Here is a 17,423-nt window from a genome sequence, read left to right on the forward strand (position 1 = left end):
AAAGAGTGGCATTTGGGGAAGCAAAATAAGCATATGATAGATGTGTGTACACACATATATATTTAAAAATAGGTAATATATTCACATGATTCAAAAAACTAGAAGAAAGAGTTACATAGTAAAACAAAATTGTGTCCAAAGTGAATTCTGTTCCTGTTTTATCGAGTTTTAGAAAAATATCTATTTGTGCTTGTCATATGCCTTTTGAACTGCACATTCTTTTTACAACTACATTACAACTTTTCTCATGAAAATTGGATGATTTGGGGCACCTGGGTGGCTCAGTCATTAAGCCTCTACCTTCGGCTCAGATCAGGATCCCGGAGTCCTAGGATCCAGGCCCACATTGGGCTCCCTGCTCAGCTGGAAGCCGGCTTTTCCCTCTCCCACTTCCTCTGCTTCTGTTACCTCTCTCGTTGTGTCTTTGTCAAATAAATAAATAAAATATTAAAAAAATTAGGTGATTGCTTTGCAAAAAATTGACAAGGAAAAATTTAAGAAAAAACCAAAAGCCCTCCTGTCACCTTCGAATGCAGCCCCTCCCCCAGACAGTCTCTTTATCTTCTGCTCTTCCGGTCCCCAGGTTTACACATTGCTCTGCTGCTCATACCGTTTCTTCCTCTGGGTGCCTGCAGTGAACCTTGTTAATGACTATGTTAATTCAGATGTTTCCATTCGTAGGAAGAGTTAATTTAAACATGTAACATTTTAGATGAATTTTGAGGAGTTCCCATTTGCATTTTTTTTCACATGCAACATTGTGTACGTTTGTGAATATCTGATGTTGTTTACTCAGCAGACGTGTCTCACTTGTACATGGTATGGAGAAGGCATTATTGCCAACGCCCATTGAAAGTCAAAAGGTGCAAAACTCCATCAAGGGTCAACAGACGTTTCTGTAAGGCCATAGGCAGAATGAGTGCCAGCAATAGTGCTGTCGGGGGGCGGAGTGATGAGGGCTGCCTCATGAATCAGGGGGTGTTTAAAATGCAATTCACTTGCTGATCCCATTCTCCACGCGCTGCCATGAAGAAGGCTGCATCCTTACGTGAAGGGGCTTCCCCTTGGGAAAGGGCCCCCCAGAATGCAAGACAGCATTGAGAAAAACTTTGCAGAGAGGCCGCCTCTCTCCGGCGGGTGGGTGGACAGAAGATGCCAGTGGCTTGGCAGCCGGCTCAGGTTTTAACTCTTCTGCCTTAGAAAGGCCTTCTGGTGCCAGGGCGGGACAAAATAAATGCTGGGGGGTAGCGGCTCTGGGAAGAACTGCATCCCCTCAAAATGCTTATGATCGAGTCCGCAGCCCTAGTAGCTCAGAATGGGATTGTATTTGGAGATAGGGTCCTTGAAGAGGTGATGAATGTACGGTGAGGTCATAGAGGTGGGCTTTGGTCCAGTAGGAATGGCGTCCTTACAAGAAGAGATGGGTTCGCAGGTGTGCACAGACGGAGCCCGGGTAAGACAGGAGAGAACAACCATCCACAAGCCAAAGGAAAGGAGCCTTAGAAGAAACGGACCCTGAGCACCCCGATCCTGGGCTTGTAGCCTCCGGACCAAGAGACCATAAATCTCCGTTGTTTAAGCCGCCGGGTCTGGGGCATTTGTTAGAGCAGCCCTGGCGGAATGACCCGGAGGCAAGTAGCGGTTTCCGGGATGGCTTCAGGGATCCCGATCTAGAACATCACTGTTTCCTTCTTTCTCCTGGTGGCTTATTTTATGAATGTTGCAGAAAACTAGAAGTTACTGAGAGGGACAGAATGGAAAATGTAAAAGGTAATGCACTAAGGGTAATCAAATCAGATCAGAAGAACGAAAACTCTAGTTGTCGTAGCCCTGTAACCAGTCCTCACTACCGTCTCTTACATCCAGCCCGACGGCCTCCAGTGACGCAAGCTCAGGAGCTCCTGAGGACGCTTTTGCGTACTTGGCGACCCGTGGCTGGCAGAGCCTTGACCCGCTGCAACCTCGACTGACAACGCAAGAGGGTGTTCCTGCTAGAGAGATGGGTCCTGGCTACGTGCACACAGGACCGACAGGCAGCGGGACGGGTCCAGTCCCCCTCAGCCAGCAGGCAGTGGGAGAGAAAGCGAGAGGGCCGGATAGGCAGGGGTGTGGCCAGGCAGAGAGGGCTGTGGCATCTCCTGGCCCTTCCCCGGAGGACAGGGCCAGGCGGGAGCGGGTGCCAGCGCACAGGCAGGTGCGGCCTGGAGGGGTGCCGACCGCTGGGCCCGTCCCGATGAGTTGCTGCCCGCGCCCCACGAGCGATTATGTGCTCTGAGTGACACTTTTGCTCGGGCCCGTCTGCCTCAAGGCAGGCCTCGAACTGCTCAGAGCCTGGCGCTGTCTGTAGATGAGGCACCGGCATGTCATTCCCTCGCCACGCAGGCCGGGGGCCCCGTCCCTCAGGGTGTGCAGGGGAGCAGACCCCGGGCCTGCCTTGTGGCTGCAGAAGTCCGAAGGGGGAAGGCTGACCCAGGCCCCAGGGACGGGGCGACAGGACGGCTCTGCCAGCGGCTGCCCCCCACTGTACCCCGAGGAGCCAGCGGAGGCCGCTGGAGGGAGCTGCCTGCGGGGCCAGGAGAGCAGGCCGGTGAGGCTGGAGGGGCCCGCCGGAGGCCGAGCACGGGGTGGGCTGGAGGACGCTGGCCAGAGCGCAGCGGGGGCCCCTGAGGCGCCCTGAGTGGGGAACCTGAGGGCGCCCACCACAGCAGAGGAGAGGACCCCGGACGGCGGAGCAGCCTGGGGCGTCCACAGAGGGCCCCGGCGAAGGGACAAGAGCCCTGCTGTTCCCTTCGGTAGATGCCCCCAGCCCTCTCCGTCCTTTCCGTCCCTACAGGAGCGAGAATGACGTGGGTCGGGGACAGATGGGGAGACGCGTGGGGCTGGGGGGCCACGGGGACGGGAGGGCAGTGGGGCGGCTGTGTCCGAGGTGAGAAGACGGTTTGGATCCGAGTTCGGATGCCACCGCCCCAAGCTCCTTCATAAGCAGGAGGGACGGGAAAGCTGCATGGTTCGCCCGAGACGCTGTCAAGGACCGACGGAGAAAGAGCTGACAGAGCCGCGGGAGGCAAGTGTCTGAGGACAGAGCCTCTCTGTGCGCTGTGGTCGGCCGAGGCAGCCCGTGCGCCGTTGTGGCTGCGGCTGCCCCCGCGGAACGGGGGACCTCGTGGCGCAGCCGCCTGCGGGCTCGGCCCTGACACCGGGACGGTGGGTAAAGCCAGGTCTCCCTGGGCACGGCGCCCGCAGAGGAAGCGGGGCCTGGGGGACGTGACAGGACGGCGCAGGAATGGCAGGGACAAAAGCTTTCGAAGTCCTTACTGGAACCCTGCTGTCAAGTGATTTGCTTCCTACTTCCTGGATGTTCCTTATTGTTAGACTAATTTATCTATTTCAGAGAGAGAGACAGAGCAAGCGTGACGAGGGGCAGGAGGAGGAGGAGAATAAAATCTCCAGCAGACTCTGGGCCAAGCGAGGTGCCCGACGTGCGGCTCCGTCTTGTGACCCTGAGATCATGACATGAACGGAAATCAAGAGATGGTCGCTTAACTGACTGACACACCTAGGACCCCCCACCCCCACCCCAGGTTTTCTTAAAAGCAGAATGGAAGAGGTATGGGCAAATGGCAAGGACAGAAAGTTCTGGTTTCGTGAGGTCAGGTTATGTGAAGATCTCTTGTGAATTCGAAGATGGCAGCTAGGGGTTTTGAAGTTGTTACGGTAAGGTTTAGGCCAGATTTTGTAAAATAGTTTCAGAGAAATGTGTAAATGTTGAAGGTAGTTTCTAGGGAAATGTAACCGAAGGTGACACTCGAGTCTGCTTCCCAAGCAAGTCGGGAAATGCACCTGCCGAGTTCGTCCGGTGCTGGCTTTTAGGGTAATTTGTCAACTTTTAGCACGAGAGGGAGAAGTCTGACTCGGGCATGGCCTTTTCTTTCTGAATCTCACGGTGTAGGGCATGGAATGGATTTCTTCCTGTGCCTAATTATTCAGGAATAAGTCCTGTGATCTGAAAAGGAACAATATGCTGTTTTGTCCATGGTAAGGGGATTAATGGTCTTGTGCTTGTAAAACAGCAGCCTGGCTCCTCTTTAGTCCTTTGATTTCCAGAAACAAGAGCCTGATTCTTACCTCCCCTTGGATGCAGTTGGCCCTGTCTGGCGCCATTGAGGAGAAACGGCAGTAGAGCCAAGTCGCAGAGGATTAGTGTAAAACCAGGGCTTTCTACACTTGAGGAAACGGAGTGGACATTTTTACCTTTTCAGGGCTTTGCTTGAGAAGCCATTTGAATATGTATAAATATTAGTACTTTGGAAAAGAGTTGGATGAAATGATTATTGAAGTGAATTCCGATAATTCCATCAGACCGACCTCTATTTACAATCTTGAAAATGTAGGGTTTCTATTTAGCTGTGCTCCTGGCCTTTCAGTTTATTTACTTGGTTTTGAAATTGAAGTGTCTGACCTGCCGCATCGGAGTGGTTTAGGCGGACACCAGAACGCAGTGGTCTTTGTACAGACTGCAGCGTGATCACCGTCGGAACTCTGGTGTCCATCTGCCGCTGTATGTAGCTTTAGACATTTTGTTCTTAGGATGAGAACTTCAAAGGTTTAGGCATTTCAGCTTACTGAATACATCAGAACAAACTTGACAAAGACATGTGTAGCTCAGTAAGTGCTTGTTGTGTAATTTTTCATTATGTGTAAAATTTAGGGGACATTCAGTATGGTCACATTTGGAAGAAAGACCTGGGAGAAGTCACACTAGTTGAGATAACCCAGAATGGGAGGAATTTGTATCCTGTGGTTGCTACGTACATTCCTACTGGTCTGTAGGATCAGGCTTCGTGTTACTCCCCTTTTAGTACCAACCTGCATCACATTGACACTTCCTCTGGGCGACCCCTACCTGCTCTGTATTCAGGAGTGCTCTTCTGCTACGGGGCTAGAGAGGGTATTCCTGGGTTGTTTCAACAGCTGTGGTTGAGTAAACAATGTTTTGGGGAAGCAGTCTCCCTCCTTTCATTCCCCCCTTTCCTATTTGGTCTTGGCCTTATTTACTTGCCGGGTTTGTCTCTCTTGGAATATCATAGAAACAGTGGGCTTCATTTCAGATTCCATTAATTCACCCATCCATGCATCCATTCATCCGTTACACAACCCTTCCCTGAGTGTCCACATGGGCCACACTGCAGGAATGCAGGGACACACAGTGGCACAGGCTTGGGCCTTGCCCTCTTGTCCCAGGCCCAAAGAAAGCTTGTGTTGCAGATAGACTAAATATTTTTGATAGTCTCCCAGGTGACTTTGCAGCTGATGAAATTGAAGAGGGTGTTCTTTGCTTGAGGACAATGAAGTTCATATCAGGGCAGGGATTAGAGACCCTTGCGACAAGAACTGCGGACAAACCACAGGAAATGTAGAAACCCTGCGCCCTCTCGACTGTCCTGGGTCTATTCTCAGCTGGGGTATGGAATCTTGTGAGCCAATTCAGGCATCTCAGGATTATCGGCTTCTACTTTGGTTTTTAATCTTCTGGTTGGCTCACGATCCTATGACCTTAGTGTTCAAGGGTCTTAGCACTGCAACTCCTGCACTTGCGGGAAGGGTCGTGGCATCTAAAAGCCGTTGCAGTAGGAATTCTTTTCCTCACCGCCCCGAACCATGTTGGCTGCGCTGTGCTACTTCTTAGTACGCTTTTGTGAGTGAGTGAAGCATGCTTACCCAGGCTCCTAAGCCACGGGCACAAGGAAACGATGGCCACCCACCCATTTCTCCCTCTTCTGCTACCTCAGGGGAGACTCCCCTGCTGGATCTAGTGTCAGTCACCATAGTAGAAGTGGGTCTGGGCTGCCTGGGCTCTATCTCTTGTTGGCCTTCAATTTCTCAGTCTTGGGGAAACCAAGACATCATGGTTCCTTTCCCAAAGCATCATCCAAACAAGGAGGAAGACCCAGCCCATGAGTTTCTGTCTTCCTCTATAGCCTTTGCCTTATAGCTGTCTCTAGAAGCAGGGTGTGCTCTCCCCTGGTCTTTCCCACAAACTCATTCCTTTAGGAAGCGGGCTTACCCATTACCACCTCAACTGCCTGTATCGGAACAAAATAGAAGCACTTCTCAGTCATTGTATCTCTATGGTTGGTCTTTGTTGAGCACCAGACAACTTTTCTGTTTTCTGAAGAACCATAGACTTCTTTGACTGGAGGAACCACTATGTAGGGAGGATACTTAATATTCTCTAGTCGAAGAACCTCAGCAGTGAATATTGTTCCCCCTTTTCACTCTATGAATCTAGGAGAGATGACGGAAATAGTGCCCCATAGGACTCTAGGACAGTCAGGCTCCCTGATAAGTGCTTGATGCATCTGAACACAGAACTAGTTTCCACACATGTTCCTTAATTATTAAGACCATTGTTAGGCTGGTGGATGCCCATGTCTTCATTTGAATACGACTCCTACTTTTAGAGTACATTTGTATGTTATCTCTTTGTCAGTAAAGCCAGTAAAACTATTACTAATCCATTGCCTTGTTTTATTCTTGTAGATCATATTACTGTGCCCTACCCAGGCAACTTTAAAACTACCTGCTTTGCTCCTGTATTCATATGTATTTAGTTAGAAAACCTACAGATGTATTTACAGAAGACTTGCAGAGATCATATAGAGCGATCCTGTGTACTAATGGCTCTCAGCCTGGGGGATTTCTTCCCTCCACTGCCCCTGAGCTTATGTCGACTTGTGTGGAGGTCCTCTGGTGTTACAGTTGGGCGTGCTACTGGCCTCGAGTGTGCAGAGGCTGGGGATGTGGTACACATTCTAGAAAAGAACAGACAGCCTCCTACAGACAAGACTTAGGCAGCCTAAAATGTTAATAGTGCTGAGTTTGAGAAACTCTGCTCTAGACTCTTCCCCTATTACCCTAATGCTGTTCTATTAAATACCCACAATAGGTATATCAAAACTAAGGCGTTACCATTATTTCAATACTTTTAAATTGGAATTTTTCAGACCCACTTCCCCTTTCACTAATATCCTTCCTCTGTCGCAGAATTGATGCCTCTTCAGTGATCTCTCTAGTGATGGAGAGTATTTATCCGTCTTCCTTTGGTTTTCATGAACTTGATCTGCCTCGGTTTTCAGGACTTGACACTTTGGAGGTGGCTTATGAGTGTTTCTTATGTGTGCACAGTTCTGACCCCAGCCAGGTAGCATATGGAAATGTGGGGTGTTTGGGGACTGCATCTATGCCTGGAGAGTGTTGTGGCATTTAGACGGCAGGCCTGAGAGGTGATCAACGTGCTGCCAAGTTCAGGACAGTCCCAGCTAATAAGGAATTCTCTCCTCAAAATGCCACCGGTACCCTCGTGGACACACTAAGATCTCACGCCCGTTCTAGCAACTGCTGTAGAGTGAAATGCCTCGTCTCAAGTCCAGCAAATGGCAGGGAGTAAACTTCAAAACACGAACTTGACTTCTAGCGGTTCAGTCCAAGACATTTTGTATCTAACAGTAACTGTCAGCATTGAAAATGTTGACTTTAATATTTTCAGGAACAGTTTGCATCTTCTAGTAATCTTCACGTCTAGGAAGATAAAACATTTTCAATCTCTTTGCTGAGGTGCTACGTGAAAGTAGGCATTGCCCCAACGGAAACCCCAGGGAAAGAACTTGAATTCCCAGTAAAGGATGCTGGTCTACGGCCATACCACCCTGAACGCGCCCGATCTCGTCTGCCATAGTAAAGGATGCTGTAGCTCCATGGTGATGCGGACACGGGAAAGGACGTAGGGTCACGGTTGTGTTGGTGGACTCATACGTGTCCCTATTCCTTCTTTATTTTTCCTTATGGAGCTTCTCTGCACCTGCTAGTGTGTCCGTTTCCTTGTTTATCTTCTGTCTGCGCCCCCTTAGAACGCAAGCTGCACCGGAGAAGAGACTTTGTTTATTCTTGGACTCTCTAAAGGTGGATGCTGTGAAATTCATGTCTGAACACTATTTAAAGGGGCTTTCGATGGTAGGAACGAGGCAGGGAAAGTGTCCAGAAGACCTCTTAATGCAGTTCCTGGCTTCCCCATTTTCCCAGCAACGTTACTTCGCATTTGTTTAAATTCTGTAAATGGCGTGAGCCACACATACTCTGCCAGTCCCCGGCTTTTTCATTCAGCAGATTCGTTTTGAGATGTAACGTGTCGTCAAAAGCACGGAGCTCTAGTTCAGTGCTTTCCCACTGGGGGTGACGTCGCTCCCCCTGGGCATAGCTGGCAATGTCTGGAGATGCGTGCGGCTGTCACCGCTGGAGGCGGTCCTGCTGCTGTCTGGGCGACGGGGGCCAGGGGTGCCGTTCAGCATCCCGCGATGCAGAGAACCGCGTGGCCCAGTAGCCCAAGAGCGGAGAATCCTGGGGCTATGTCCTTCCTTCGGTTTGTGGAACAGTATTTCCTCCCTAGCGCATAGTATGTTTGCGTTAGCCGTCCCCTGCGAGTGAGCATTCAGGTTGTTCGGCTTCTCTGTTCTGAAGGAGTGCTGGGAAGAACATTCTCACTGCTCTGTGTGTGTGGGGGGTTGTGGTGTGTGTGGTGTGTTTGTGGGTGTGTGTGTGGTGGGTGGTGGGTGTATGGGGTGTATATGTCGGTGGGGGTGTGTGGTTGTGTGTAGTGTGTTTGATGTGTGTAGGGAGTGTGTATGGGAGTGTGTATGTGGTATTTGGGTGGGGTATGTGTGTGGGGTTATGTGTGGTGTGTGTGGTGTTAGTGCTGGTGTGTGTGTGGGTGTAGGCGGTGGGTGTGTGGGGATGTGTATGGTGTGGGTGGGGATGTGTGTTATGTGTGAGGGTGTGTGTGTGGTATGGGTGGTGTGTGTGTATGTTTGGGGTATGTTTGTTGTGGGGGTGTGTGTTGTGGGTGTATGTTTTGTGGGTATGTGTGGTGTGTAGGGTGTGTGCGTGTGGTGTGTGTGGGTGTCTGTGATGGGTATGTGGTTGGTGTCTGAGTGTATGTGTGTGGGAGGGTGTGTGTATGGTGGGTGTGTGGGATATGTGGTGTGCGCAGGGGATGTGTGTGGGAGTGTGTATGTGGTGTGTGTGGGTATGGTGCATGTGTTATGTGTGTGGGATGGTATGTGTGTGCTGTGTGCTGTGTGTGTGTGTGGGTATGTGTGATGTGTGTGTGTGTGTGTACATGGGGGGTATGTGTGTGGTGCGTGGCGTATGTGTGTGTGGCAGGTGTGTGTACACACCGTGTAGGAGAGTTTCTCATGGTCACGCTCCGCTCTGGGCAGCACTTCCAAGCGCTGCTACACATTCGCACTCAGCGCCGCCTGGCGCCCCAGTTCTCAGCATCTTTCCCACCACTTCCCAGTATTTTCAGTTTTGCCAACAAGTAGCTTATTTTTAAAAAGACCAAGCTTGACTGTTTCTGCCAGCAGAGGTCACTGTCCCTCAGTTTTTCCACCAGTGTGGGCTTTTTTTTTTTCTTCCAAGTGCTCCCCCCAACCCCCTACCACCTTCCCACTCCCCCACCCCCTACGCCCCCACCCCCTACTACCCTTCACCCCCCCCACCCTTCCACCCCTCTCCCCCCACCCCCCACCTCCTTCTGGAATATATGGCAATGTTCGGAAATGTTTTTGTATTTCACAATGTGGGTGTGCTACCGGCCCCTAGAAGATAGAGGCCAGGGGTTGTGCTAAAACCCTGCAATGCAGAGGACAGCACCCAAGGACCAGGAAAGAATTACCTGGCCCCAAATGTTAAGAGTGCCAAGACAGAGAATTCTCAGTGTAGACGAAATCCTCGTATGTGTCCCTTTGAAAGAAAGACGACACTCTGTATAATGAAACTTTATTATTGTTACTAACAGAAGAACACTGTTTTCACTCAAGAAACTGGGAAAAGGGGAGAAGCAGGCCTTCCCGCTAAGCGTGTCTCCAGGGAGAAGGCGGGCAGGGGGAGGGCAGGAGGCAGCCCGAGGTTTGGATGCCAGCCCCGTGGGCTCAAGGGCGGTGGGTCTGGGGCCTGGGCGGAGCTGCTGCCCGGGCGGTGAGGGCTGGCTGCCGGGGCCGGTCACTCATGCGGGGGTAGAGCGGGGGTCAGCGGGGTAAAAAGACGGCTGGTTTGAGTCTCAGGCGGTGGCTCAGGATACAAGGGGGGCCCCAGGCTGCAGGAGGGCCCAGGCTCTGGGACATGCTCATCTGCTCTCAAGCCGAGGCCCGGTGACTCTCCTGGGGCCTGCTGGTGTCCTGGCAGCGGGTCGGGCCCGGGCTGGGTGGCCTCCTGGTCGGCGGGATGCCAGAAGAGGCCTCTTCTCAGAGGCCCAGGCCTGGGCACGAAGGCAGGGGCCATGCCATCTTTCCACACAGGCCTGAAGGCGGACGGCCTGGCCCCTGGGCTCTGCCTCCTCCTCTTGGCCGGGGGGCCTTCGAACCGGAGAGATCTGCGGCTCCTCTTCTTCCCTCTCTGGCCCGGGCTGCGAGCCCTCAGCCGGATCTCCTTGGCGCAGGAGTGCGGGCGCTCCTGGGTGGCTGGGCGCCCGCTGGAGCTCCCGCCGCCCTCAGGAGGAGTGATGTTGACGGTCACCATGTTCCAGATGTTCAGGACGTTCTGGGCCTTCCAGAGGCAGTGCCTCACGAAGCTCTCGCGACCGCTGGAGAAATCCAGCCCCAGGAAGGTGTGGAGGGGGGACTTGCCGCGGAAGCTCCTCCAGGCCTTGGGCACTACGGCCCTCTGGACTCGGGGGTGGTCCAGGTGGGGCGGCAGCGGGAGGCGGGTCCGGCTCTGCATCCAGCGCTCCCGGTGCACCGAGATGACTTGGCTCGGGACCGGGCCGCGGCGGTGGGGGGCGGGCCTGGCCCGCAGGTAGCGGTTCCCCCAAGCGGGGCGTGGCAGCGCGGCCTTGGCCGTGCGCAGGTATCGGCCCAGGTGTCTGCTCAGGTAGCCTCCCATGTTGGCGGTGCGGCGGCGTCGGGGCCTCGGAGGGCGAAATACGGCTTCCGCAAGGGCTCCGGGTGTCTGCGGACGCGGAACACGCCGGGCTGGGGCGACCGTTGAAATCGCGACGCACGGGCGGCACGCGGGGTGTCACGCGGAGAACCTTCTGGACAGGGGCCCTGCACGAGCCAGGCCCGGGCCCCGCGGACGGGGAAGATGCCCCGGGCACGCCTGCTGCTGAGGACCGGGGACCCTCCAGATCACACTGCATGTCCCTGGCGCGTGGCTCTAGGCACAGGGGCCGCGAGGGCTGCTTTGGCGTTTGTACCGGACACTTAGCGGGAGAAAATGTAGTCCTTTCTATCGGATCCTGAAAACTACAGAAAACCGGCAGAATGGCACTCTCCTTTGTTATTGTAAAAATGGCACCTGAATGCTCTTTTAAGGGAAGAGGAATTTACATTTATTAGTAAAGGTGATGGGTGCTTCCATCTTCCAGAAAGGTTGCTAATGTCACTTTTTGCAGTTTTGCTCCTAAGAAAATGGTGAATGTGTTCATGATTTATGTTTTAGTCCTGGCAACATTGAGTTGTGTTGACTCTCCTGTAATTTTTAATCTTCATATCTTTCATACATTCATATATAATTGTCTCCCATCTGAACACTAATGTCATTTCTTTCCTGTCATATGTCCTGGCAATGTATGTACTCAGAGTGGTGTGGCACATTCCCATTGACAGTTGGAAAGCAAATAATTGCAGAAACAGTGTTTAAAGCCTGCTGGTCAATTGATGATAGCACTTCAGCTTGGAGGTCTCCTAGTATGTCTGCTCCAGTACTGGAGTGGGAGAGGGATGGCGCTGTGGCCGCCACAGAAGCAGTGTGGGACCAGGCAGGGGCAACTGATTTGTCTGGATCTGGGATGTGTCAGTCTGAATGCGACTAAGAACAGCTGGATGAAGCAACACCAGAGGCGTCTGTGGTTTTGAAAGAGGCTCAGTGTTGGGGAAGCAGGGATGCTTGTCAGCTAACGGGTGATGAAGAATGAGATCCTTAACACTCTTGACTGTGTACTTTGGTTATTTTCTCATTTTGGTAGATTCTCATTTAGGGAGTGATTCCCAAGTATCTGATTTTGCATCAAAGGAGATTTCCTGTGTTATTTTCTTATTAATAAGGCATTTCTTAAAACAGTAAAAATGAGTTCATAGCTAAGACACCTCTTAAGATGGTAATTATGCCAGAGTGGATGTTCTAATGGAATCGGTCATAATTTGCTTATAATGTATTTTTTTTCTCCATCATCTGCAGAATTTCCCATGTCCTACTTTGCAATGTAACCCAGCGGGTGTCATTCTGGTTTGTGGTTACAGATCCTTCAAAAAATCACACCCTTCCTGCTGTTGAGATACAGTCAGCCATAAGGTAATCACCGCTAAATACGTCTTCTCCTGGTATATCAACTTGTTGATTGATTCGACAGTTTTCATAAATTTTGAAGAATTCTCTCTGTGCTTCACAATGATTTATGTATTCATAGGTGAAAGATTTAATTTTGTTAGCTCGTATTAAGCATTAGTTTGGATCAGTGTTTTTTATCCAGGGACAATTTTGCCTCCAAGGAGACATTTGGCAATGTCTGGAGACATCTTTGTTGTCACAGTTGAGGTGGGGGGCATGGGGTGTTGAGTAGACGGAAGTTAGGGGTGATGCTGAACATCCTGCTATGCACAGGATGGCCCCTCAGAAGAAAGAGTTATTCAACCCCAAATGCCAATTGTGCTGTGGCTGAGAAGCCCTGGTTTAAATATTGGCTATGAATGTTCAGGGCTGTCTTCTTTCGGCAAGAAAACCTGGTGTGGTGCTGTTGTGTGATGGTTTATCACATGGATTCTGGAGCCCAAATTCCTAGGTTTTGTCTCTGGATTACAGACAAGTTACTTCCCCTCATTTTGTTTTCCTCCTATAATCTATAAAACAGGAATAGTTATGGTACTTCTCCCTCAGAGTTGTTGAGAAGGTTAAATGAGTTAATAAATATAAGGTATTTCGAAGGACAAGTCATACCTTTGACTTTTATTTAAACAATAAAAATGGTCTCATTTTTTGGGTCTCTAAGGACTTAACTTCTTTAGTTAATGTACAGTGTTTGCCTTTAAAAGATTTTTTTTTTAAAACAAGGTAAGAGCATGACTGTCATACAAATTAAAAGTAAATGCCACTAAAGATTTTATTGTCTCAGTAATTAATGAGGGAACCAGTAAAATGGTAAAAGCAGTTCAAAGAAGACTTAAAGGGATGCCTGAGTGGCTCAGTCCATTAAGCGTCTGCTTTGGGCTCAGATCATGCTCTCAGGGTCCTGGGATCGAGTCCCACATCGGGCTCCTTGGTCAGCGGGGATCCTGCTTCTCCCTCTGCTTGCCTCTCCCTCTGCCTACTGCTCACCCAGCTTGTGTTCTCTCTGACAAATAAATAAATAAAATCTTTAAAAAACAAACAAACAAACAAAAACCCAAAGGAGACTTCAAGGACCGGTGCATCTTTGGCAGTCAGGGAATGGTGATGTCCATTTACAAAAAGGTGCCCCATTCTGTCCACCAGGTAGTGATCAGTCATATTCGACCAGACACAGCTCACTTGATTTTCTCTGGGCAAGAATCATTTACATTATGTCAGTTTTCTACCACTTACAGATTTGCAAAATAACTCAAAGACAAATAGAAGGTGTAAATTGTCCAGAAAGGTGTATTCACCAGATACTCAGTAATATTTTTTACTCACTTCAGATTTTACACAGTTTTCCCCCAGTTCTTCTCCACCCCTCCTTGTAATCATGACGATCTTTCAAAAGTGAAGCGTATTTTTTTTTAATATTTTACTTATTTTTTTGACAGACAGAGATCACAAGTAGGCAGAGAGGCAGGCAGAGAGAGAGGAGGAAGCAGGCTCCCTGCTGAGCAGAGAGCCCGATGCGGGGCTCGATCCCAGGTCCCTGAGATCATCACCTGAGCCAAAGGCAGAGGCTTTAATCCACTGAACCACCCAGGAGCCCCAAGTGAAGTGTATTCTTGACTTCAGAGAAGGATGCAGTTTGTTTTTACTTTAATCAATGTGTACTTTATGTATGTAAACTTTCCATCCCTAAAATGACTACTGTTGGGCAAAGGTATATTGGAACAGTAAGTTCAGAAAAGAAACTCTTTCTGGAAAAAGAAAGAAGGAAACAAAGTAACTCCCCTTACAACAGATTTACAAGTTACCGAAATACACATTATTCTCTTTACCATGAAGAAATACCTAGCAGAACTCATTTACTGTCTGTAAAATATTAACATTTAAGATAATGAGTATGTAATCAATGCCAAAGGTTTTTGTGTGAACAATCATCCATTTCCCTCACCGAAGCAAAGGTCTTGAGGATCTAGACTAGCAGGATATGATTTAATCTGCTTTAACAGGAAGGTCTGAACTACATTGTTCCTGTACTTACACCACTAAAAAATACTGTTAAGACCACTTAGGGCATGAGAATTAGGAACACTGTATTTCACTGTATTTTATTCACACCGTCTCCATGATCTAGGAGGACTACAAGGAAGTGAAGGCACTGCGGTGAGAGCAGGCTCCCGTTAACGTGAGGGAGGAGAGTGAGTGTTGGGGGTGAAGGTGGAGGGCGCAGATGACTATGTCCACGACGGAATGCCTCTGTCCAAGGTCCTTGCAGGAGACGCTGCTTAGGGGGTGGGGAAGGCTGAAAGAATGAGAAGTTATGTCAGGGACAGGTCTCATCAGGATTGTATGAAAATAAAGGGAACAGTACCAAGAAAGAAGGATAGCATGAAAAGCGAGGGGATGGCAGCTAGAGGGCAGGTAATAGGAATTTCAAGGCTGAAGATTCTGGTGGAGGTGGGCGCAATGATGCTAGTTCTGCTTCCTATTTGCACAACCCTCTCTGCTTCGTGAAGTGCGTTCCTGCACGTGTGTGGCATTTCATGTCAACACCGATTGTTGTTTTTTTTTTTAAGGATTTTATTTATTCGTTTGAGAGAGAAAGAAAGAGAGGTGAGGGACAGAGGGAGAAGCAGACTTCCTGCTGAGCAGAGAGCCCGCTGCGGGACTCAATCCCAGGACCCTAGGATCATGACCTGAGCTGAGGGCAGACGCTTAACCAACTGAGCCACTCAGGTGCCCCAGAACGTCTGTCTCTTTTTTCTATCTATCTATGTATCTATCTAGTTATTTACTATTTTTTATTATGTTCGGTTAGCCACTGTATAGTACATCATTAGTTTTTGAGGTAGTGTTCAGTGATTCATTAGTTACTTATAACTTCCAATCAGTCCGAGAGGCAAAAGAACAGCAAAGTGTTCACTAACCAGGTAGCTAGAATGAGAATATAGAGCAACTTCTCATTTTACTCTGAGTCATACCTTAGTAGTGGGGTTTGTTATTTTGTAGAGACGTTTGTGTTCCCAGATTATCAGTGATAGGTTCTGGAAAAAGGGAGCTTTTCCATAATTTGACAATACCCAAAATATGGGAAGAGCCCAGACGTTCATCAGCAGATGACTTCCCCCCTCTCTCTCTCCCTCTCTCTCTCACACACACACACACATACACACACACACACACTCACACACACGAATATTACTCAGCCATCAAAAAGAATGAAATCTTGGGGTGCCTGGGTGGCTCAGTGGGTTAAGCCGCTTCCTTCGGCTCAGGTCATGATCTCAGGGTCCTGGGATCGAGTCCCATGTTGGGCTCTCTGCTCAGCAGGGGGCCTGCTTCCCTTCCTCTCTCTCTGCCTGCCTCTGCCTACTTGTGATCTCTCTCTGTCAAATGAATAAATAGAAATCTTTAAAATAAAAAAAAAGAATGAAGTCTTGCCATTTGCAACAACATGGATGGAACTAGCGGGTATTATGATAAAAAAGTTACATTGGAATTATCTGCTGCTATAGATTATCTGGCTGGGATTCTTTTTCACATTTGTGAGTAATCATGTCTCTACATAGATTTTTATTTGCTAAGGGAAGTCTTTCCTGATAGCCTCGTGCTGATCTGCAGAGATTGTCAAGCCATTACTGTCAGGTTCAAGACCTGCACTGTCCAGGATGGTAGTCATTCCCCATATGTGACTGCTGAGCACTTGAAATGTAGCTAGTCCAAGATTAGATACACCCTAAGTGTAAAGTACACATCACATTTCAAAGATTGAGTGCAAAATACAATGTGAGCCAACTCAAGATTGATGACAGGTTGAAATTATATTTTTCTGGCTGTGTTGGGCAAAAAAATTATTAAAATAGTTCAGGGTACCGGGCTGGCTTGGTCAGTAGGCCATGTGACTCTTGATCTCAGGGATACAAGTTCAAGCCCCATGTTGGGTGTGGAGCCTACTTAAAAAAATTAAAATAATTTCACCCCTTTCTTTTTATGTTCTCTTAAAATGCACCTCATAGAGTATTTGAAGTCACACATGAAGCTCACATCATATATGTATTTTCCTTTGCTGCTCCAGAGGTAGATGAAGTCAGTTGTCTAGTGTGAATTCAGTAAAGGCCAGCGAATATCCCAAGAAATCTCTTCATCTAGTTTGCAAATTCCCATTAGAAATTCACTTATTTGGTTTCAGTCAAATAAGTCTTTGCTCTCAACCCCTCCCTAACCACTGCCACCACCAAAAATGCAGATTTTCCCCAGCAAGAGTAATTCATTTACCTTGATATTTTTTCTGGATTTTTGGGCTTCTCAAGCACCAATGACTTTATTCACATGAAACTTACAGTCCTGAACAAAACTATGATACCGTTGTCTCCATTCCTGTGCTTACTACACACTCTAGCCTCAAGAATTCCTGTGGGTCCCTCAAAACACAGCTCAATGTTGCTTTCTCAGGAAAGCAGCCCTGACTTCTCGATATGAGGTACTTGCCCCCCCCCACCTCCCACGGCGGCCATACTTACCGTCTCTCATGGAACATTTTGCACTGCACTGAAATTGTGGAGGGACTGATGTGCCATTCTTCTTGACTGGTCTAGAGTGTAAGCACCTTGGTATTTTCATTTCACTTTATATCTCCAGCACTTACCACCATATCTGGTACTTGGTAAGTTTTCAGCAAATGTTTGTTGAATTAATGAAAAAAAAATCAAACTGATGGATTTACAGCTGCTCCTGGCTTCATGGTTCTTTTTTATTCCTGATTTTCTTTTCTTCTTGAGTTTTTCACCCACTTTTTTAAAAAAAGATTTTATTTATTTATTTGATGGAGAGAGATCACAAGTAGGCAGAAAGGCAGGCAGAGAGAGAGAGAGAGAGAGAGGGAAGCAGGCCCCCTACTGAGCAGAGAGCCCGATGCAGGACCCGATCCCAGGACCCTGAGATCATGACCTGAGCCGAAGGAAGCGGCTTAACCCACTGAGCCACCCAGGTGCCCCTTTCACCCACTTTTTTACACACAACTTTCCCTCTTTCTGCTGTTGGTATTTGTGTAAGTC

General features: G+C 49.0%; 1 protein-coding gene across 2 annotated transcripts in view; it reads left to right on the plus strand.

The window, feature by feature from the left end:
• Positions 1–17,423, plus strand: part of CLTRN (collectrin, amino acid transport regulator) — a 34,233-nt gene that overhangs the window by 6,559 nt on the left and 10,251 nt on the right. The window contains exon 4 of one of the 2 annotated variants that reach the window (XM_044236019.1): positions 12,232–12,345. The exons of the other annotated variant lie outside the window; for it this stretch is intronic. Coding sequence (XP_044091954.1) covers positions 12,232–12,345 — 114 coding nt within the window. The remainder of the gene's footprint in view (positions 1–12,231; positions 12,346–17,423) is intronic. 2 annotated transcript variants of the gene reach the window in all.

Source organism: Neovison vison, chromosome X, assembly GCF_020171115.1.
Source record: "Neovison vison isolate M4711 chromosome X, ASM_NN_V1, whole genome shotgun sequence".
Lineage (NCBI taxonomy): Eukaryota > Metazoa > Chordata > Mammalia > Carnivora > Mustelidae > Neogale > Neogale vison.